Source organism: Aedes aegypti, chromosome 2 (assembly GCF_002204515.2).
Source record: "Aedes aegypti strain LVP_AGWG chromosome 2, AaegL5.0 Primary Assembly, whole genome shotgun sequence".
In the NCBI taxonomy this organism is placed as follows: domain Eukaryota; kingdom Metazoa; phylum Arthropoda; class Insecta; order Diptera; family Culicidae; genus Aedes; species Aedes aegypti.
In genome coordinates, this window is record NC_035108.1 from 427,452,877 (window position 1) to 427,477,398 (window position 24,522).

The window sequence follows — 24,522 nt, forward strand, 5'->3', positions numbered from 1 at the left end:
TTAGAGCCTTCAATGACACTACTGATTTAGAGAAAATCATGTACCCAATATAGGCTACTTGATGAGATTCACGATTTTAAACTACTGTAGTTAGAGAGCCACGTGATTTTCACGAAATTCAAGCCTACTACTATTACCATTGCCAGCACTGCTTATGTCAGCCTTACTGAAAAACATCATACAAATTTTTATTTTTTAAAAAAATCTTGAAAAAATTCGGACAGAAAAGAAATGTTTATACTGCAGCAATAATATTTTAATGATATGCTGGACAAAAGCCAAGATGAGAAACTTATTGGATCCCTGATAGAATTTATCGAGGAATTTTTGAAAAGAAAAATTTAATAGATGTCATCGAATAATTAGCAGGAATTTTTGAGCAAACTTTTGAGAGTAATTGTGAACGCATTTCTAAAAAGATCATCATGAAAACGCCTGGAGTAAATGAAAAAATCGACGTAGGAATTATTGTAGGTTTTTTTTTTTGTAATGTCGAAACATTTTTTTTTTCTTCCAAATTTGAAACAAACTTTATCAACAACTGGAGAAAACGGCGAAAAAATCAGTGGAAAAACATCTGGAGTATTTTTTTCAGAGTATTCTATGAGAACATAACTGGAGGTAGTAGCGTTGGAGTGCTCTGGAATTCCAACATTACGTTAAGTGGAATTGGTTCCAAATAGTCATGAACCAACGGAATTTCAGACTTAGGACAGTTAAAATAAAACCAAAAACTAGAGAAAAAACGATAAATTCGTTTTCCCTGAGGAAGACAGAATCCCCGTGACGAAACGTTGGGTTAAAATAAAACTCGCTTGTATCATTCCAAGACTGCATAGTACGCTATGTCTAAACCAGCAGATTATGCAAATTGAATGTACTTCGGATTTTTTTTCGCTAGAGTACAGTAATAGGGTTATACTTTCATGATCAGAAGGTTTTAAAATATTCCATCGATGAAATTTTGATTTTTTCTACTTTTGAGCTATTTTTTTATACTATTAATACTATTAGCCACTATTAAACGATACAGTCGATTCCTCATTTCATGAAATACATCTAAAAAGATCTCCACAATTTTTCAGCGAGATCTTTAAGAAAAACTGTAAACATAATTTTAATATTTTTTCAGAAATTCTTTTAGGCATTTCTGTTATTTCAGAATTACTTCCAACAAATACTCCAAGAATCAAGAATTACTCTTGGATCACTGAAACTCTTACAGAGGTTCATATAAGAGCTTCTCTGCGGATTTCTCTAGAAACTCTCTAACAGTTATTTTTGCGGGAGCACCTTTCAGCATTCTTTTGAGCAAACTATAAAAAATCCATCCAAAGTATTATTAGGAGATATCTAGATACATTTTCTCAAAGAAAATCTGAAAAATCCTTCCAGAAAATTCTGAATTTCTTCTAAAAATCCTCTAGAAATTCTTTCAGGAAGTCCTCAGGTTATTTTTAAAAATATCCCTTGCAAAAATAACAGTAGCCAAGACGTGATATCTTGAAAAATTTTCTTTGGATTTACCAGATTTATTTGCACTGTTCTTAGAGATATTCATAAATAAATTATAATTATAAAAATAACCCCTAAGGAAGTAATGGATGAAGTCTTAGGAACCTCTGAACTATTTTCTAGTGCATCCTTGAGAGAATTCCTGTTTCAATATTTGGATAAATTCTGAGAAAATAATATATTTGGGAAGTTACATGAATTACTGAAGAAACTTTTGTGAGATGTTTTGGATAAACTTTCTTATGATACCTGAAGGAAATCAAAACATCAAATTTAAGGTATTTTTGGTAAGATTCTTGAAACTCTCGAAAATTTACAAATTTCGGAAATCTCTATATGAATTTGAGAGTAAATTTTTATGAAAATACTTAAAATATCTCCAAGGAAAATTAATAAACTAAACCTAGGACAATTCTTGCAGAAACTATTATGCCTTCTTTCTATGTGATACCTGGGGTAACTCAAAGAATATTCCGAGAAAGATTGCTTTGAATAGGGAGTATTCCTGATCTTTCCTTCGAAAACCTGAAGAATTTTGCGAAAATCCTCGAAGAAGCCCAATCAGCATTTCTGTAGGCATTGCAATATTTGAGAACTACTGAAGGCAAATTAATAGAAAACTCCTTGGACGAATTTTTGGGCAATTTCAGTCTAAGTCAATGCTTGGAGATGTTCTCAGGTATTTCCAGAAGCGAAATGTAATTTCTGGAAAAACATCAAAAAGGAATCTTTGAGGAGTTCTCACAGAACTATATTTAGAAGGAACAAAAGAAAAAATCTTGAAGTGATTCTGGAAAAATATGATTCCTGAAGCGTTTCTTTTCAGTTCCACATCAGGTTTTTGGTAGATACCTCGCAAGATCCACTGCGGAATGTTTTAGATGAATTCCAAGAATAATTCAAAAAGTTCATCATGCTGCACTTTACATAAACATGAACCCAGAGGACTAATTAAAAATAAATAAATAAAATCTTATTTACCTCTGTAGCAAACCAGTTAATTTTGATATTTTTGTCGGCCAGGGCCAGGGTGTCTACGCTCATGGAGAGGTGTGATGTTTAGCAAAAACAGAACAGAACAGAATGTATACAAAATTGTACAAAAAAAATCGATTTTGCTCAAAACTTTTTTTCCTGAAATTTAGACTTATTGGAAGTCAGTTTGAAGCAAATTAACTTGCTGCCCAGTGCGGAAATCAAAATGATTTTATTTTTGGCTTATACCTTGACTCATAACACGCATATAAGAAAAGTTTGAAACTTTTGAAACTTTTGAAACTTTTTTGTGTTTTTAGAAATTGTTTGAAAAATTGCATTCTTATATAACCTACAAATGCATGGGCTTCATTTAACGTGTAATATAAAAAATCGTACTTTTTATATTTTTCTACGATTGCCCTATCACAAACGAAGAGCCTGGTGGTATTAAAATTATTTCAAACCTGTTTTTCCGTTAGTTACACGGAAAATAAAATACGCTCCGAAAAAAAATTAAAAATTTAATATTTTTATAAATACCGTAACAATTTAAATTTTTATTATTGCCAAAAATCAACAACTAGAAAAGGATTCAAGAAAAAAATAAAAAAGCTAGGGATGTTCAAAAATAAAAATTATAAAAATCAAAAATCAAAATTTAAAAATTTGCGAATAAAAATAAATAAATGCCCAAAACGTGCTTAGAACGATTTTAGATAACGAAAAATAATACTTAAATCTAAAATAAAAATTTGGGTATTAGAGGGTTAAGGCTAAGTAGCCTGTCATTCGTTTTGCAACAATGATGACTTTTCAGCTTGCATTTCAAAGTGATAAAACTCAGTCAAAGTGATAAAACTCAGTTTATATTAACTTGAAGAGTATCACTGTACGCGCTAAGATGCATTAAATATGCTGATACTTTTCCAGCTGTGTCAGTGCAAAACCAACTGATTTTCTTTGATTCGAAATCGTGAGATGAATTAGCAACAATCATCAACGACGCGTACAAATTTCAATGACGGCCTACTTCGCCTTAAACTTGTTTAGTATTGCTTTTACGTAAAAGTATGAAACAACATTTTGATTCAAATGCCGAACGCTGTGTTTATTCTGTCTCATATTCAGAACACCTTGATTCAAATTCCGAACAGTATGAATTCAAATGAAAAATTTCGCAATTAAATTTATCTGAGCTAGTCTACCGACCCCGAATTAGGGAATGATCACTACTGAGCGGTTCCAAAAATGCCTTTTTGCATCATCGGCTCGCCATTTTGACCTTAGCCTTACTTTTGAGAAGGGCCTAAGAAAAAACCCTTAATAATTTTCAAAAAATTATAACTTAGAAACGGTTAGTCCGATCAGTTTGGTGCCTTCCGCAAAGTGTTAGGTTATTGTTGGGACTATCTGGAAAAAAATATACACTGTAAAATTTTTTTTTGTAATTTTTTCTATATCGAAAATAAAGCTTAAAAATCAATTTTCTCAAAAGTCGTATTTTTGATTTTTTTTATTTTTTTATATGTATAACTTTTTTGTCCATGATTTCTCCATCTTGACCCACTGTGCAAAAGACTTCATTTTTTTCTACTTTAACATATAAAAAAATAAAAAAAATCAAAAATACGATTTTTGAGAAAATTGATTTTTTAGCTTTATTTTCGATGTATAAAATATTACAACGTTTTTTTTACAGTGTATATTTTTTTTCAGATAGTCCCAACAATAACCTAAAACTTTGCGGAAGACTCCAAACTGATCGGACAAACCGTTTCTAAGTTATATTATAATGACCGAAAATTGAAAATTATATCATAATTTTGTATTAAAATCGCTGTATCTTTAAAATGGTAAAAGTTAGCCTGAATTTTCCGAATACCTTTTTTATTGTAAATTTTGCGTACTTTCATAAAATCGAGTTGAAAAATATTTAAAAAGTTTATCATGACCATTTTCAAAAATTCACCTATTTTCAAAAAATCATAACTTTTTTGCCCATGATTTCTCCATCTTGACCCACTGTGCAAGAGACTTCATTTTTTGTCTACTTTAACATATAAAAAAATAAAAAAATCAAAAACACGATTTTTGAGAAAATTGATATTTAAGCTTTATTTTCGATATAGAAAAAATTACAAAAAATTTTTTTACAGTGTATATTTTTTTCCAGATAGTCCCAATAATAACCTAAAACTTTGCGGAAGGCACCAAACTGATCGGACAAACCGTTTCTAAGTTATATTTTTTTGAAAATTATTAAGGATTTTTTTTCTTAGGCCCTTCTCAAAAGTAAGGCTAGAGTCAAAATGGCGAGCCGATGATGCAAAAAGGCATTTTTGGGCATAAAGAAAGTATGTGCAAAATTTCATCCAAATCAAAAAATATAAAAATGAAATTTGGGAAAAAAGTCGTCATTTTCTGTGGAACCGCTCTACTGCCGATGTATAACATTAGTAGTTAAAATTAAAATCCAATTGACTGCCATTTCTTGATAATTTGATGACACATTTCAATGAAACATTTCAACGAAATCGCCATATAAAAATTGGGTGTTCGGAATATGAGTCTGTTCGGAATTTGAGACAGAACGGAACTTTTACCAAGCTGTGTTTCAACAGAAACACCTATGTTTTCAAAAACTTTGTTTTCAAATGACGAAAAAAGTTGATGTTCTATATGATGATAACAATTCCACTATATGATCCATCCAGGCGATTATGATGATAAACAATCTCGATGGATCATCATTACATTAACATCAACAATGGATCTCTTTTGAGTTTGGATTCAGGTTTCAAATAAGTTTCAGGAAAAAGGAATAATTGATAGCTCGTCCTCTTCAACATTAAAAAACGAGCGTTCCAATTCAAAATATTAAAAAATATATTTGGATCCATTAGAGAAACTTTATCCAATAAAAATTTTATAAGTAAAATTGAGTCAATTTTGGACTGCTTCAGTCATAGTGGTGGTTTTGAATATTGCATCATTCATTTGATTCAATCGTTCAGTTAAAAAAATGGAAACCAGAAGGAGACATGTTACTAGAAGTAGGTACATTTTCTGTTGATTTTTTGTTGAGATTTACCGTTGATGAAGAGATGGAATAGAAGTTACCTACGGCAGCATAAGCAAGGGTGTTTCCATTTGGTTTGAAACAATTAGAGCCGTTCCCGGAAAAAAATTTGAAGAGGGAGAGCTGAAATTAGCTGCAACAAAAATGGCGTAGCAATTTGCTTTGGTATGTCCATTCGAACGGATAAGCGTCGGTAGATAATTAGCTCGAGAGAATAAGCTTGTGAACGAGCATGAATATAATTAACCTTATGGGTATGATTACAAGGGATCGTTCACTGAAAATGAAAATTGTTGGAGATTCTGCCTGGGAAATTTCGGCTATGAAAACCATTGCTGTTCATCAGCCTAGTGCGAGTCTCAACGATTCGTTTGCGCAAAGGGCAATCCCAAAAAGTTAGACTCATGCTTGCCCCCACAATTTGCTCATACACACTTTTTGGAATCTTCCTTCACAGGACCGACGTCCTTAGTATTAGAGGAACCTCCGCAAATCATGCATTTAGCATCCATGCGGCAATGTTTGGTGCCATAACTCAACTTTTGGCACCGACGGCACTGAGTGCGGTTGTGGGAATTTCCTCCAGGTTTCAGAAAACGTTCCTATGTCACACGGACATTGAACATAAGTTTAGCTTTTCTAAAGCTCTAATATTGTTGAGATCACTTTTGTTAGAGTGAGCTGAATAATATTCTTGAGAAAGCCTTTTCCGACGAATGTCAGATTGGGTTCTCTTTTTCATAATGATTACTTGCACTGGAGGAAATCTATTTAAAAATATATTCCATTTTTGATCTCTTGAAAGGACAACCTTGAACAAACGTTCAGTTTTATCGTCATAAGTAAAAAAGAAGAGATGTTCGAGAAGAAGTTTGCAATCTTTAAGAGTTTGCGGCATAACGCGTCAGTCTTCTTTCTTTGCGATTTGGAAGGAGACCTTAATACCCCTAATGGAGTTCAAGATCTCCTGCCTAAATCCCAAAAATTCAGAAAAACTTACCACGAAGGCGGCACACTTTGCTTCCTCACTTGAATCAAAGAGCCTGGGCTAGAGACTGCATCGATTTGATGTTCGGAAAATTCATCTAAAGCATCGAACTGATTGCTCATTGCGATGTAATTATCAACATATTTCACCCATGGAAGAAAGTTCGCATTCCGAAGAAACTATCTCTTCCATTTTTTGCCACGCAAAGTGACAGGTTTGAAACTCATTTTTTTGGAAGGAAGTTGTGAATTCAGAGATTCACCCTTCCTTTTGTTTGTAGTTGAAACCATGTTTAGTGAATAAACGATAGAAGACGTGACCTTCGAGAGGTTTTTTCCAAGAAGGTGTCCAAGAAGGATTACCACCGCTAGCTTTTGCTAGTGGGTCCAACGAAAAATCGAAGGCACAGGTCCAAACGAGGATCGTAAAGGGATCAATAGTAAAAAAATAGTACTGAGAAATACTGTTTTTGTAGCACTGAGAAGTGCTGTTTTATTGCTTCAGGTAGTTTAAAAAAAAAAACTTCCAAGGGCAGAGAGAACTCGTGTACGCCGCACTCAATTCAGCATAAATTAAAGTGACCAGACGTCCCGGATTGTGCGAGACAGTCCCGAATTTGAGCAACCTATCCCGCATTACCAAGCGTCCCGGAAAACGTCCCGGATTGTAGAGATTGCCATAATTAATGAAATGTGTATTTGAAATTAATTCAAAATTAAGCTCCACTTACAGGTTCTTCTCCATAGGCCAAGTGGATTCCAGTCAAGATCATAGCAGGATCCACAGGATATCAATATTTTAACAGGACTTTGTCCTTTTTATTACAAAATGTATGTTGAAATCTTCGCAAAATATTGCTGGAATACTAACACATTGCAATAACTTTTTGAATTCTTATCGAAATTTAAAGAATCAACAAAGGAGATTGGGCAAAAATGTATGGAGTTTGGTCCCGGAATGTACACGGATTACTCATATATCATTTGAAAGATCTAAATGAGACAAGCAAAAGTTGATATGGGGCCAAAAATATTCGTCGTGGGAGAAAAAAGTTATGTGTGCTGGAATGATGTACAAAGGGGTATGTTTTGGACAGTTTTTCTTTAAATGATATTTTCTTGCGCAAATGTTATCGAGTTCGTGCGTACGTAAGTGCTTATGTATGTTTTTATTTTAATTGACAATATATCAAAAATGTAGTGACTTGTCTCAGACTCCAGGAGGTTTTGAATTGCTGTAATGTAAATACTTAAAACATACGAAGAGAAAAAATGAAGATATAGGAATGTGCGTTTGAGAAACACGTCACTTTAGGTAACAGAACACAAGTATTAAATCGTATTATCCTTTTTCAGTGTTCTAGCAATATGTTTGTATAAACTGGCAGTTAACTCAGGAAGGAATTTCCAGACTATATCCGATTTAACATTCCAGTGGTTGCGTTGTTGTATTCTGTATTACACTTGTAGAAATACCTCGCTTGTCGTGCACAGCTGTACCGTGCTTATTTTAGCAGAAGAAATCCGCGTGACAGTTACCACACTTCTATCTTCGATATCAATACATCATACTATCGTGCTATTACTTCTCAGAGAAGGAGATCATTTGAACTGGAAGTAACTATAGTGTTTGACTGTTTGCTGCCAACAAACTGCTAATACTCCGAACAGAACCATTTCAGTTTGCTATCAATAGACATTGGCGACGCCTGAGCACATGTGCCTCCACGAATGCTTCACTAAGAACGCTAAATACTCATGAAGATATCAATAATGTGAATGTTAAGAAGTAATAATAATCATTCCAGAGTTGCATGTTACACTTGAACTGGGAACAGCTTTCATCGTGATGAACGACATGCAAAAACATGAGATCAAATGGTGGTCGATCAACAAAAGAATGTACAGGTTGAGGATCAACGGTCGATCAACGGCACTGATGATGGCAAAGACGCAGCAGGAACGCAAGTAGGACCGCCACCTAAGCTTCTGCGTCAAGATCATTATAGGGTTTAGAACGCCAAGATGAGGAATTGAGATGAACGATTGGGAAGATCAGTGCTCTCCGACTGGCGAACATGAATGTCCTACGCTTGATTGTTTTGCCGCCTCCAAGAATTTGTTAATTCGTAGAACCTTCTTCCAAGATAACATCTCTTAGCGTTATAACTGGCGTTCACCACAGCAAGCGGAATCTCGAACCGATCAGGCATTGGTTGATGGCTTGCACATCTTCGACATAATCAACGGCAGAATCTATCGTCTGCCAACATTTACTCTGCCCACTATCCGATAACTATTAAATTGCGCTTAAAACTTCCTGTAGTTGACGACGAACAGTACCGACGCCCGCCGCAGCATGACCTTCATAGACTGAAGTAGATGGATGTCGCCACAGCATCGCTCCGAATCTCGAGCAAGTGTAACCGGAATAGGTTTTGCTTGTTAAAACCCTTCTTGGCTGTTGTACTACAGTAAAAGAAGCCACCAACTCACAGGTGAATCATTGTGCGTCGAACGTAGTCTATGGTACGATTGTTTTGACGAAGGGTGTAGAATTATTCTAGAGGATAAGAGCGTGAAACACCATACACAGAAGGGGAAGCAGCAGACCTGTGTTGATGGCACATGCACGGAGGTTCAAAGCAATGGGGAGCATTTCTACGTCAGAATTTCTGATAATAGCAGCCAACCAGATCCCACTTTGAGAGTATTTAAGGATGCCGTTCAATAACTCAAGATCAACACAGCAGTATTTAAGGATGGTGTATGAGTGGAACTCCTCAAGATGAACCCGGAAAAGTTGGTCGCTTGTCTGAATCGGCTGACAGTAAGAATCTGGGAGATATAACAGCTGCAAGAAGTGCCAAGGAATTAAATACCCTATCTACGGAAAACATAAGAGTCTATCTGTTTGTCCTTTTCCTCTATCTGTAAAACTTGCATAGAGGTTATCAAGAGCTTGCACACAAGTTACTGGAGAGTAATAGACGGAGAGAGAGATAGGAGATGATATATGCTATAGTATACTCATTAAAAAAAAATAATGTCATTAGGCTCCTCGGCTTTCGTATACCAACTCGTTAAACCATAATGATTGACATTCTTAATTAAGACTGGTTGGATAATGTAGGAGTACATGTGATACTGAACATCCAGGTATGCAAAATACAGCGCGAGATTGTTTATACTAGCGAGCTAGATCGTCATTGATTTAAACACATGAAATCCTAAAACTACGCATTTGTTACTGATAAGTTCAAATGAGCATTTCAACCCACATTTCACGTTTTTTTTTATGCTGATGATGTTGTTCATTGAGGTAGAGCTGATGGTTTTATTAATATTTTTGCAATATCCGTTCTGGATAAATATGTACTTTAGCAAAAATAATTATAGACAGTTCTCTTATAAGATACCACACACCTTTCTTTCATCACTGTTTCCCAATTGTTTTTTATCGAATAAGTCTGACTTTTTTATTTGAATGTAAGTCGTAATATTACCTTATTGTGAACAAAACAAATCATATAAGTCTGTTAAAAACCCGTTAGGAATTGTGATTAGTAATAATGTGGGCAGCAGGGTATGGTAGAATACTTTACTGAATATACATATTTATTTTATAACGATTTTTAATGTTATTACAGTCTAACATCACTATGTAATGTTTTCATCTCTGAATCAAAGTACTAATTCACTTCTTTAAAACATAGAGCTGCTAATCATCGTATAAGTGCATAAAAAAAATCTATGTATTCATTTTTAATCGATAAAAAATATAGCAAAATAATAATAAAATACATAGAAAATCCATCTCAAACTATACGGAATAACTTTTTTCTCAAACGACGGATATTTTTAACCCCCTACCAACTTTTTCTTGTCTCACTTAGATCTTTCAAATGACATATGAGTCATCTGTGTACATTCCGGGCCCAGATTTGCCCAATCTCCTTTTGGGTGAATTTTGTTTTCCGTGTCCCTTCCCGTGTCAGAAAGGAACAACCCCGGTGTTAAAAAGTTGAACCCCTGTGGTATTTTTGTCGACTAAGCGAACGTCAAACATGATCTCAAGTGTCAAGGTTCATTTATGGATCTAATTTTTAAATTAAAGTTTTAATATGATATATCCGATATTTGAGCGGGAAAAAATGCTAAAGTAGTTACAGTAACATGCTCTTTCGTGTTACTAAATGAAAACAAGTTTTCGTTAAACATTTTAGGAGCCTATTGAGCTAGACATCTCAAAAAGAAACTCTTGTCCCACTCGAAAATTTTTCCGAATTTACTCTACACTTATTTTTAAAAATTTACCATTTTTGTCCCGCATTGAAGCAAAAAATATCTGGCCACTTTGGCATAAATGAAAACCGTTTCAGGTGTCGTTCATTGAATATATTCTAGTCGTCATCAATTCCATTGCCCACTTCCAACTTAAATGCATTCCTTCATGGGAGAGATCATGAACCATTGGATGATCGCAATTGTAATCCATTTCCGCTTCAACTCCATCCTGATCTCCGGACGTTAGCCAAACTGCAGCTCACCCGCAAAGTGCCGTCTTTGTGTATACACTTTTCTCTCACCCAGAGTCAACATAAAAATTGAAATAAAATAGAAGGAAAATCAACCGCCACTATCGTCGTCCGGTTGGTAGAGCTTGGTCGGTCTATCTGGTTGTTGAAAGCCAAGCTGCTCTGCGCGAAATGAGACATGCATGACGACGGAGATGAAAAACCTTAGAGCCAAAGTCGTTTGCTATTCGAAGCAGGATGGACGCCGCCGCACAGTGGTACCGACCGTAGGCCAAAAAACAAAAAAGATATCTTGTTTTTTTTTTCACCCGTTCATCGATCGATTATGATCGCAAGACAATTTGAAGTTTGTAGCTACAGAATAGGTTTATTTGTGTTGTTTTTGATACAAATGAAGTTAGTAATGTCTGGTCAGCGGAGATGTGACCAGTAAGCATAAGAAGATGTTCATTTAATGCCTACATAATTTTATTTTGGGCCTTCCATAGCCAAGTGGTTAGAGTCCACGGCTACAAAGCAAAGACATACTGAAGGTGTCTGGGTTCTACTCTCGGTCAGTCCAGGATCTTTTCGTTATGTAAATTTCCTTGACTTCCCTGGGCATAGAGTATCATCGTACCTGCCACACGATATACGAATACAAAAATGGCATCTTAGGCAAAGAAAGCTCTCAGTTAATAAATACTTCCACATTTATTTAACACTAACCTCAAAATTAGCCTCTGTCCCAGTGAGAACGTAATGCCAAGAAGAAAATTATATTAATAAGACAATGTTTACACACGAATATAAACATTATCTTCTATACCACCACTGGATCGCACACCCTAAATGAATAAAAATAAGATTTCGTATCAAAATCTAATGCGTGAGTTTTGCAAAGCAGATCTCAAATGAGTTTATAGTGTGAACAACAATGGTCAGAATATCATTCATTTGTCAATTTCTGAAAATACATATTTTCCATAAAAATTTGCATTAGACGCTTTATGACCGCTTCGTACAACAACTTCGAACCACTGTGCGCCGCCGCCGCCTTGTCAAGAGCCGAGATTTTATTTTTAAACTCAGTCTGGGTCCTCCTCGGTACCAACGTGTGAGGAAATACGCGAAAATCCGCGATTCTCGGTGCGCGCCTTTCGGGTTATTAGTGTGGTAGAGTGTCTCAGCAAGGCGACGGCGACGACGACGTCGACAGAAAAGGCAGAAATCCGGACGCGGCTTCAGGAAGAAGTGTGCCAAAATTCCAGCCTCTGGCCAAAGCGTGGCTAGTGGACGCGCGTGTAGATTCGATCGGTTAACGCAAACAGTGATCGACATTCTACGTGAAGTTTTCAAGGTTCCGTGCGTCTTCGCGATCGTCTTTTGAGAAGCGCGCGCGGGGAATTCTTTGGGCGCTAGCAGGTGAAGTGACATTTTTTTCTCTTTTTGGTGAGATGACCCGCGTATAGATCGACGTCTTCGTTATCGTCTTCGTCGTCGTCCTCGCTGTGAATGATCGTGTTATGGTTTTCTTGGACTACAGAGAAAACCGAAATCAAGGTTGGAATTCCGATTGAAAGGGGGGTAGTACGGTTTGTGAAGCGCGGAAGGTTGGAAGACCGAAAGGGGATCGGTGAGTCACGGAAATTCATTGATGGAAAATTGTTGAATGAAAACAGATCTCCCATCAATTTGGCCGATCGGTTTGCAGCTGTGAAGCGGGTGGAGTGTGATGGAAAATTAGTGGCATTGAAAAAGCGCAAATCTAGACGTGCCACACGTGATCTCTACACAGTGAAAGGTCATTTGAATTTGTGATATTTGTGTTGGTGGAAAAAATCAAATCGTGTGAAATTCTATGTTTCATAGAAAATTATTAGTGTCACATCAGTTGCTTTGAAAGCATAAATATCATTGTTGAAATCGAATTTTGTATGTGAACAAAATATGTAAAAACGGCCTTTTGATTGATACAAGCGAGCAGCGATTGAAGGTGCTAACCACTTGTGAGATCTTCCCGAGGAAGCTCTAACAGCCCGAAAATGTTGAAACATAAAAATCACCATCGGCATCATCGCCACAACACCACCTATAAGCCACCGTTTATGAGGAATCGGAACCGAAGGGTGAGTGATCACTGTTATCCACTTCATCACCATTAGAAATTATCCTTATTAGAATTATTTATTAGAAATTATTTGGGCACTCAACCGTTTGCCGGCCCACAGCAATAATTTAGGGCAAAGTGGTTCAAAATGAACTCTATGGGGTAAAATGGTAAAGTTTACATTTTAATGAAACAATATTGACAGGATAGGAAATACTGTTTCTTAAAACTCTAATCTTGTGCTATTACACTTAAACGCAAACTTGTTACAGAAATTGATAGCTTTTAGTCATAACACATATAAACACATAGAGGCGAATAAACCATAAGGTGTATGGCCTCTACGATAAAAAAAATATCGAACAAATGACTCAAAATAGGTTTTTTTTCATTATCATAACACTTTTTAAATATTTTCACATGCTGCTCAACTGAGTGAATGCTAATGAGGGAAAATAAAATTTTTGCTTGGTTTCAGTGATTATTTGCAATAAATTAATTAACAAAATTAAAAAATAATCTGGTAATAGTTTAGTTTTTAAACATTGCAGGTAACTTACCTGTTCTACAAAGGTTGAACTATGAAAAAAATAAGAGTATCTCTCATGTATTGCTCTCTGTAACAATCATGATCCTCAACACATCATGAGAGTCAAACCCATCTAAACAAGCTCCAAACCTGGGGGTACTATTGCCATAGGATTTTCGGGGATTGTTTATTGTGACAGTAAAGTGAAACACCTGCCCCTAAAGGTAAACGAGCGAGATAAATGCGTCTTATCATCACTCTCTCTTTGGGGCTCTCCTTCGCTGCTCTCATTTATTAAGTTTGTTACAACTTGCGAAACATTGTCGATCATGAATCGTTCCAGATGCGATGTTTTCTTCGCTTATTTTGATCGTACTTCGAAATTAATTGAGAACGAATTTTGCAATGCCTGCTTTTCTCTTAAAAGCGATATTGCAGTTGGATGAGTAGGGGGAACTGGGGGTAAAATGAACACCCTAAGCAATTTTCATGTTTTCTTGCTTATGAAGCTGTCAGATTCTTCTTCGATTGCTCAGTATTGAAGAAGTATGTTTATGCAATGTAACAAGTTGAAATATTGTGATGGAATGGAATTTTATCAACATTATTATAATTTTGCAAATTTCTTTACACAGAGTCAATGTTTCAAACATGTGGGTAAAATGAACATTTAACGGGGGTAAAATGAACATATACTTGGGGGTAAAATGAACATACAATGGGGGTAAAATCAACACATTCTCGGCAGCTGGTACACGATCAATGCATATCTCAGACATTCAGGAATCGATGGAACGTTTAGCCGCGACCATTTGGATGGCTGTCCATGTATGACTTTGCATTTTTTCCGGAAAAATCTCGGCATTTGAAATAAAATCCGGTAGTATTCGTCTTGCCGTGGTGTTCATATTACCACCATCTCGAGTGGTTCATTTTCCCCTAAAGAATCAACATATTCAAATCATTTGTTCTGAGCATTTAGAAGATAAAAATACTTTCAATTTCCGTCTACTTATCATAAATACTTTAAAGATATGGTGTGCTACGCAGTTCAATGGATTTTTGATGATTTTAGTCATAAAAACCTTAAATTTCACGAGTGCAAATTTACATCATGTGAGAAAACGGAGAGGCGTACTTTGTTTTTGTTTACTTTTCCAGTTTTTGATAGTTCTAGATCGCTCTAGAGTTGTCGAAATAGTTCCTTAGCCTGAGGATTAAGGATGGTGCTATGTGTTGCATAGATTTATAGTATAATTACCGTAAAAAACAAACCTGTTCATTTTACCACCCCCTCCCCCTGTTCATTTTACCCACAGTTCCCCTATCGATTCCTACTTACCTTACCAGTCAGGCTAAGGCCTGGGTGGCCTCTGCTGTACGTAGGAGACGTCTCCATTCGACTCGGTCCATGGCTGCCCGTCGCCAGCTACGCATTCTGCGAAGGATCCGCAGATCGTCCTCAACTTGATCGACCTATCTTGCTCGCTGCGCACCACGTCGTCTTGTGCCGGTTGGATTGTTTTCGAGAACCATTTTCACCGGGTTGGTATCCGACATTCTGGTGACATGCCCGGCCCACCGCAGCCTCCCAATTTTTGCGAGGTGGACAATGGTTGGTTCTCCCAGCAGCTGGTGCAATTCATGGTTCATCCGCCTTCTCCACGTTCCGTCTTCCTTCTGCACTCCGCCGTACATGGTCCGCAACACCTTCCGTTCGAAAACACCAAGGGCGCGTTGATCCTCTGCACGTAGGGTCCATGTTTCGTGCCCATAGAGGAGTACCGGTCTAATCAGCGTCTTGTAGATGGTCAACTTCGTGCGATGGCGAACTTTGCTCGATCGGAGCGTTCTGCGGAGTCCAAAGTAGGCACGATTTCCAGCAACGATGCGTCTCTGGATTTCTCTGCTGGTGTCGTTTTCGGCGGTCACCAGTGAGCCCAAGTACACGAAATCTTTGACAACCTCGATTTCATCACCGTCAATATGAACTCGAGGTAGAGGGCGTGCCGTGTCTTCTCTTGAGCCCTTCGCTATCATGTACTTCGTCTTTGACACATTGATGTTCAGTCCGATTCGCCTAGCTTCAGCCCTTAGTCGGATGTACGTGTCCGCCATCGTCTCAAAGTTGCGTGCAACAATATCAATGTCGTCGGCGAAACCAAGTAACTGAACGGACTTTCTGAAAATCGTGCCACTCGTGTCTATCCCCGCTCTTCTTATCACACCCTCTAAAGCAATGTTGAACAGTAAACACGAAAGGCCATCACCTTGCCGTAACCCTCTGCGATACTCGGACTACGCACATCACTCGCTCCATCGTCGCCTTGATCAATCTTATCAGTTTGTCCGGCAAACCGTATTCGTGCATAATCTGCCATAGCTGTTCTCGATCGATTGTATCATAGGCCGATTTAAAATCGATGAATAAATTATGTGTGGGTACATTGTATTCGCGGCATTTCTGCAACACCTGGCGGATGGCGAATATCTGGTCCGTTGTTGCTCGTTCGCCCATAAATCCTGCCTGATATTGTCCAACGAATTCTCTAGCAATTGGTGATAGACGGCGGCATAGAATTTGGGAGAGTACCTTGTAGGCGGCGCTCAAAATTGTGATCGCACGATAATTGGCGCAATCCAACTTGTCGCCCTTTTTGTAGATGGGACACACGACACCTTCCATCCACTCCTCCGGCAATACTTCCTCCTCACAAATCTTGGAAATAACCCAGTGCAGCGCTCTTGCCAGTGCATCACCACCGTATTTTAGCAACTCGCTCGGAAGTTGGTCCACTCCAGCGGCTTTGTTGTTTTTCAACCGTCTAATCTCCGTTTCTACCTCTTGGAGATCTGGAGGCGGAAGTCTTTCGTCGTCCGCGCGTGCTCCCAAAGTTATTTCCGTGCCACCTCCGGTACTGGCCACATCACCATTAAGGTGCTCGTCGTAGTGCTGCCGCCACCTTTCGACCACCTCACGTTCGTTCACAGTCTTCCGTGTCTTTAGCGCGGAACAGCTCTTCCATCGCTTCGCGATCTCGTTCTTCTAGATGGCGCTTTTTTCTTCGGAAGATCGAGTTTTGTCTCTTCCGCGCCTGTTTATACCGTGCCTCGTTCGCTCTCGTGCGGTGTTGCAGCATTCTCGCCCATGCTGCATTCTTCTCATTCTTCAACTGCTCGCATTCGCCGTCGTACCAGTCGTTTCTCTGATTCGGGGCCGCTGGACCTAGTGCTGCTGTTGCGGTGCTACCTATGGCGGATCTTATGTGCCTCCAGCCATCTTCAAGAGTGGCGGTGCCAAGCTGCTCTTCCGTTGGTAGGGCCACTTCCAACTGCTGCGCGTATTCTTGGGCTACTTCTGAGTCCCGTAGCCGCTCGATGTTAAGCCGCGGCGTTTGGCTTCGACGCGAGTTGTTCACCGTCGAAAGTTTTGAGCGCATACATACAGCAACTAGATAGTGATCCGAATCTATATTCGCACTGCGGTATGTGCGAACATTGATAATGTCAGAGAAGAATTTTCCGTCGATTTGGTTCTCGGTTAGGTTATCGGGTGATCTCCAGGTGGTCTTATGGATATCTTTGCGGGGGAAGAAGGTGCTTCGGACTACCATACCACGAGAGGCTGCAAAGTTGACGCATCGTTGGCCGTTGTCGTTAGATACGGCATGCAGACTGTTCCGCCCGATCACCGGTCTGTACATCTCCTCTCGTCCTACCTGTGCGTTCATGTCGCCAACAACGAGTTTCATGTCACGCGGAGAGCATCCGTCATAAATCTGCTCCAGCTGCGCGTAAAACGTCTCCTTCTCGTCGTCGGGTCTCCCTTCGTGTGGGCAGTGTACGTTGATGATGCTGTAGTTGAAGAAACGGCCTTTTATCCTCATCTTGCACATCCTTGCGTTGATCGGCTGCCACCCGATAACGCGTTGTCGCATCTTGCCCAACATTATGAAGCCAGTTCCTAGCTCATTTGTGGTGCCACAGCTTTGGTAGAAGGTAGCCGCTCGATGCCCGCTTTTCCACACCTTCTGTCCAGTCCAACAAAGTTCCTGCAGCGCTACGATATCGAAGTTACAGGGATGTAGTTCGTCATAGATTATCCTGTCGCAACCTGCGAAACCAAGTGACTTGCAGTTCCATGTTCCAAGTTTCCAATCGTAATCCTTATTTCGTTGCGTGGGTCTTTGCCGATTGTTCCGGGTCGTATTATCTCCTATGTTATTCGCAATAAGGTTTTTTACGGGTGGCTTATTGGGCCTACGCCAACACTCCTGTCTCGCCGGAGCGCCATCGTGCCGCCAGCTCTGTTTAACGTCCCAACTTACACTAGGACGATCGCGCTGATGGGGCTACCACCTTGGATTTAGCTGTGCGCGATTCAGCATTTCTTACTCAGCCGCTGGATACCAGAACAGACGCTGTTTGAGCCGCACCTCCTGGTGAACAGACCCTCGAGACGTACCTCCTCAATCTAGCTGATGTCAGAAGGACAACAGTGCCCAGGCTGCACTACCAGCTAAGTACGCAATCCTTAGCTGGCGGTCTTTGTCATCGTTGGACCCGTGGAAGCGTGAGGTAGGAACTTGTGAGGACCAGAGCTGTGTTGAACGCTCCTTCCTAGTTGTCGACTCACCGTTTTGCAGCCCATCGATTCCTAACAGAATTTATTTATAAAAGTGCATTAAAATCATAAAAGCAACGAGTTCCAAGTGCATCTTTCACAAGACGACTAGCCACACCTGGTTGGGATGATGAATGCACTCAATTCTAATGCCTTTAAAGCTTGTTGTAGATAGGGTAGTGTGCTAGTTCCATCGAATTAAGCATTGATCAGTGAGAACTGCAATTTTCCCAGTATTGCAGTGAATGATGCTGATACAAACCGATGGCAAACAATTCTTTCCAAAAACGGCTTTAGCATTGTACAACAAGATTTTGATAAATCTTGATCTCTTTTTGAAAATAATGCAAAGAAAATGCATCTTGCCGTATCCTCAATCCGTCGTACCATTTCCATTTCTGTCGCAATCAGTTTCTAGATTCGTCTCACAACTTACGGCTTACTGTGATATAGTGAGTGGTCAAAACACAACATATCAACGCTATAATAAAATGTTTTACTAGAATATATAGATCTACGGACATTTCCTTCCATTCCTTCAGCATGATGGAATATACTGATTTCCTTAAAAATGAATTGTTCGTCATCAAAATTCAGCCCAAACTTTTGAACACAATTCCTTTTGACCTAACAAATACGGCGTTTACTCACAGTGCAGCGAAAACAACACAATCAAAGGAATCGTATTTTTACGTCGAGCATCGCGCATGCATTGATGCGCACAAGCTTTTTTTTTCTCAGTACGACGGATTGAACTTTGTTTACATTCTCAATTTTACGCGGTCGTTGAGGATGTTTAATGAAATTTTGTGAATTTTTTACGGCGTGTGATTAGAATGAAATCTTTGAGTGAAGAAGTACGAAGGTTTTCCATAGTGAAAATAAGTGCCCGGCGAAGTAAGTCACACAGGGGGGCGGGAAGAAACTTGTATCATAAAGTGGTGTGACTGGTGTCGATCGCTAAGCTTACTTACTTACTTATTTGGCTTTACATCAATTATCTTGATAAAGCCTCGCCAACAATATTTCGCCAATTCCCTCGGTTCATGGCCGCTTCTCTCCATCCTCGACTGTGACCCACGCTCTCCAGGTCCTGGTGTACCTGGTCAATCCACCTAGCTCGCTGCCCCACGCCTTCTTGTTCCGACCGGATTCGTGGCGAACACCATCTTTACAGGGTTGTTTTCCGGCATTCGCTAAGCATTTCTCTTAAATCGTGTTCGTCCATGCGATTTTGGTGAAAAGGTACAAAGTGGATAATTGAACTGAAGTTATTTAACGAAATACAGTAGTTTTATTGCATTTTTGGTGTACAATTGTACAAACCATACGGCTTTCACAAAATTACACTTGGAAAATGAATCTATGTTGCAGGTAAGTTGGAATATCCGCCGTAGTGGAACATTTTAAGTTTGATACGACGAATAAAAGCGCTTACGACGAAGTAGAACGAAACCCTACGGTACCTCAGAACTTTATTTAGAGTACTCGAAGCTAGAAAAAAAGCTGAATAATCTGATCAAAGCGAAGAAGCGTAGTTATTGGCGATGATTTTTTTTTTCTTCATTTAGTACGAGGATCGTAGTAGGCCGTGCCGCGGACGGTTGTATTTTGAACTGCTGTCACGTGTTTCTTTCGCGTACCTACATAATTCCGCTGATGGTTCGGTGGTACTACGCCACCTGGATTTAATTTTACCTGTTTCTAAATTTAGTTTGTGAACCGATGGAAGAACAGGACTATTTAAAGCTCAGTTTAGCCTTAGCGGAACCGGCAGACACATTTTTCAGGAGACTACAGGAATTTGGTGAGTTCGTTCCGGTATAGTAAAAACAATAACTTGTTCTGGATGTTACGAATATACGAATTTCGGAGTACGCCATAATTCTTCGGTAAACAAAACTGACGGTGTTTCGTATTTTTTCTGTGTTTTACGCGGTTTATTTGTACAATTGCTTTTTCGACCAGTCACTTGTCGTGAAGTTATCCATCCATTATAGGTGCTCATACGATGTTATAGGTGCTCATACGATGTTTTTGGTGTACGGTTTTTTTTTCGGTTCGCCTGGATGTTTTTTTTTTTTGTGTTCGGAACAATCCGATGACCCTGAAGGAATCGGTTCTGCTTTTTAACGAGCAGAAAGATACTACCGTTCAACGTGTGATCGGTTTTAGTTTTTTTTCGACGCGGTATAATATTGTTCAAATTAAAAATAAAAACATTTTGCTTTCTTCTGATTGCCGGCATTAAAAAGATTAATTTAAAAACAAAACAATTAAACATCACATACTCTGGGGTTATCGCCAGCTTTTCAGGCGAATCCTGACCTAATATCCCTCCCAACCCCCAACTCCGTAGCACTTATGAGGGTGTCACTGAGTCGGAGGCCTCTCGTTAAGTAAGTACTACATCAACATTTCCTTTCTCTATCCCAAGTTACGGTAAAGATGCGCGTGGCCGGGAATAGTTATATTTATGGTTATGATACTCTTGTTTAAGATTGGAACAACGCTCACTCCCAAGCTTTGTTCTTGAAAGCAGTCTCGATGAGATTATCAAAATAAAAACATAAATATTGCAAGTATCCAATCTACGAAGTATACCGTAACTACGCTAATGCTATGTTTTTTTTTTCATTTAGTACGTCAAAGTTCTCTCGACGGTTGGCAAAGCGATTGACTAAATGGCCAACTGAGACGGTGGTTACATTCCATAATTCCTAGAGATTCCTTGCGAGCCTGGTAAAGGTTTGGACGTAAGTCGAGATTTCATTCGCGTGATATCATGACTAATGTTCAACCATTCCTCGCAAGGTGCACATATGCACAGGATTAACCTCGGGCGGAGCAATAGTTGCAAAAGGTGTGGTTCCGGTTCCCGAGGAGGAAAGAATAACTCGCCATAACTTATGCATACCATATTTTGGTATCATACCATAATTAGGTATTGTTCAGTTGTCAATACCATAATTAGGTATTGTTCAGTTGTCAATACCTCATTTTGGTATTGTAATGGTATTTGATAAAAAAAAATTTAAATGAATTAAAAATACTTCATTTTGGTATTCGATAGCTATTGAGGACTGCTGGAGGTATTGAACTATTATTGAAAAATTTCACTTTTATATGAAAATCCATCATTTATTATTTAGGTATTACAATACCTGATCCAATAATCAGCTTGATATTTGTAGAACATGCAGAAGGTATTATTTGAGGTATTTTACCTCTTATGCAGGGCTCATTCATACTTCATTCAGGTTGTAAGTATTGGAAATTATCTGCTATGGAATACCTCGATTTGGTATTCAGTAGTTATTTTCTTCTACTCGGGTTATGATGTCATCGATCACATAGTTTGGCAATGCCTGTATATGGACGCCTCTAGAGCGCAACTTCTGGATACCCTTGAGGCCCGAGATAGACAACCCTATGTTTCAGTAAGAGTGTGTTGGGCACCCGCAATTACATTCATATGGTTGCCATTTACGATTTCATTCGCTTGTCTTGTATAGAAGTTTGTGTTGGATTGAGGATCGTGGCCATCCGGCAGAGAATACCGACAAGAGATTAGTACCAACGCCATGATACGATAATCGAACTAACACGATATACCTCCCAGCTGCAGAGAACCCTAAACCTAAACCTTACCATGTCCTTCCTTCCAAACATTGTGTCCATTAACCTCTGGTTCCATACCGTACTAACTGTGTTACTGAAAAAGCGAATAAATTGAGCGGTGGCATTACCCGTATTCTAAGAACAACTTCACCGATGGTCAATTTTTTGGTCGAAATTTTCAACAATGGACCTGACAAAATTATTTAGACCAGCAAAAATAGACCAAATCGTACGCACATGCTTCGGTGTGTTCAAGCTGAATCCTGAAAGAATTTCACGTAACTTCCGGAGGAATGCTCATTAGAATATATCACGAAAATTACAAGAGAGTTTCCGGCAAAACAGATGAATGAATTCCTGGAGGAATTTCTGGCAGACTTAGGAATTATTGGCATCTTGCATAGTCATCTCTGCGTAGTTGAACGATATGTTCCAATCATATAATTTCCGGAGGAATTACGACTTAGGAGATGTAAAAGGATGTCTTAAGGAATTCTTGATTGAATTGCCGATAAAAAATTCGGAGAAACTCCTGGGAACGGAATACTCAGAAATTCTTGGAAGATCTCCTGAATGAATTTATGGAGGAACTCCTGAAGAATGTTTTAGAAGCACTCCTGAAGCATTCCCATTGAGCATTTCTGGAGAACATGCTGGAGTGATTCCTAGAGGAACTCCCGAAGCGTTGCTGTACTCCAGAACTCCAAGTTAGTTGCTTGAGGAACTCAGAATAAATTCCTGGAGAAACTATGGAGGAAATCTGAAGGAATTCTTGGTGGAACTCCAAAGGAACTACTGAAGAATTGCTGGATCAAATTCAGAGGAATTTGTAGAGGAAATCCGGAAGAATGTATGGAAGAAACTTCCGAGGAATCGCAGGATGAAATCTAGAGAAGTTGTTGGATGAAATCCAGAGGATTTGCTTGAGGAAATCTTGAGTAAATTCTGGAACAACTCAGAAATGTTTTTTTGGAGGAATGCCCGGAGCAACTCTGAGCGAACTCCCGGAGGAATTCTGAAGGAATTTATGGTGATACTCTTGAGAATTTCCTGGAAGAACTCTGGACGAATTGCTGGAAGAACTCCGGAGAAATTGCTGAAAAAACTCCGGATGGAGGAATGCATGAGGTGATCTGGAAAAATTCCTGGAGGAATTCTTGAAAGCATTATGGAAAAATTCTAAAAAATAAAGAATATCCGGTGGAGCTCTGAAGGGATTTGCAGAGGAACTCCGAAGGGATTTCCGTATGAATTTCTGGAGGAACTCTGAACAAAATCCGAGAGCAACTCCAAATCCGAAGTAATTGCTTGAGCAACTTTGGAGAAACTCCTGCAGAAATGAAGTGATTTCCGATGGAGCTCCGCAGGAATTTCCCAGTAATCACTAGATGAATCTATAGGAATTCCTGGGAGAACTTCAGAGGAGTTTCTGGAAGAACTGTGGAAGAATTCCCGGCGGAAATTCGGAGGAAGTTCCGAGAGATTGCTCGTTGAAATCCAGAGCAATTGCCGTAGGAAATTCGGAAGAATTTCTGGGAGCACTAAAAAAAATCCTGGAGGAATGCCGGAGGAGTTGCACGATGAACGCTGGAGGATTCATCGGAGGACGTGTAGAGGAATTCCCAGAGTAACTCTTGAGAAAATTGTTGAGGAACTCTGGAGGATTTGTCCGGTGAAATGTAGGAAATATTTCGAAGTAGTTCCAGGATAATTCCTAGTGGAACACCGGAGGGTTTACAACGAATTATTTAAGGAAATCTGAAGAACACCTGTAGAAATTCAAAAAAAAATCAATGGAGCTCCAAAAGAATTCCCGGAGAAATTCTGAACGAATTCTCATAGGAACTCCAAAGAAATTCCTGGAGGAAATTTCGGTAAAAATTCTCTGAAAAAATCCACGGAGGAAATTCTGGAGAAAAAAGCCAGACGAAATCCCCAGAGGAAGTCCTGGACGAGATCCCATGAGGAATTGCTATTGGGAATCACCCGAGTAATTACTGGAGAAAATCCCCGGACGAGATCTTAGGAGAAATCCTCGGATATTTTTTTTGTAAAAAATCTCCGGAGGAATTTCTAGATTAAGCCCCGGAGCAAGTCCTTGGAGAAATCCTCGGATTAATTCCTGGGGAAAATCGCCAAAATTCCTGGGAGAAATCCCCGGTTGAATTCCAAGGCGAAATCCCTGGAGAAGTTGCTTTTGGAAATTCCAGGAGGAATTCGTGGAGAGAATCCCCGGATGAGTTCTTGTAATTCCCGGTGGAATTCATGGAGGAAATTCCCGGATGACTTTCTGGAAGACATCCTCGGATGAAATCCAAGAAAAATTTTTGAAGTAAATCTCCTGGTACAAATTCCTGGAGAAAATCTCCGGATTAATTCTTTGAAAAAAAAAGTCCCCGAATTTTTTGAGAGAAGCCCTGAGGGGGGGGGGTTGGTTTGCAGGCAATCCACGGAGAAATTCCTGGAGGAAATTCCTGGAGCAATGACTGGACGAAATCCCCGGAGAATCCTGGTGCAAATCTCCAAGAAATTCGTGGACAAGATCCCCGGATAAATTCTCTG

General features: G+C 39.0%; 1 protein-coding gene across 11 annotated transcripts in view; it reads left to right on the forward strand.

Moving 5' to 3' along the window:
* The window catches only part of LOC5578840 (voltage-dependent L-type calcium channel subunit beta-1), a 483,469-nt gene that overhangs the window by 328,385 nt on the left and 130,562 nt on the right, over positions 1-24,522 (forward strand). Inside the window, exons 1-2 of one of the 11 annotated variants that reach the window (XM_021847623.1) lie at positions 12,172-12,712; positions 12,791-13,205. The exons of 6 other annotated variants lie outside the window; for them this stretch is intronic. In XM_021847623.1, coding sequence (XP_021703315.1) covers positions 13,122-13,205 — 84 coding nt within the window. In that variant the 5' untranslated portion in view covers positions 12,172-12,712; positions 12,791-13,121. Of the gene's footprint in view, positions 1-12,171; positions 13,206-24,522 lie in introns of those variants that run through there. 4 more of the 11 variants (XM_021847625.1, XM_021847624.1, XM_021847626.1 and 1 more) reach the window with 4 other exon arrangements.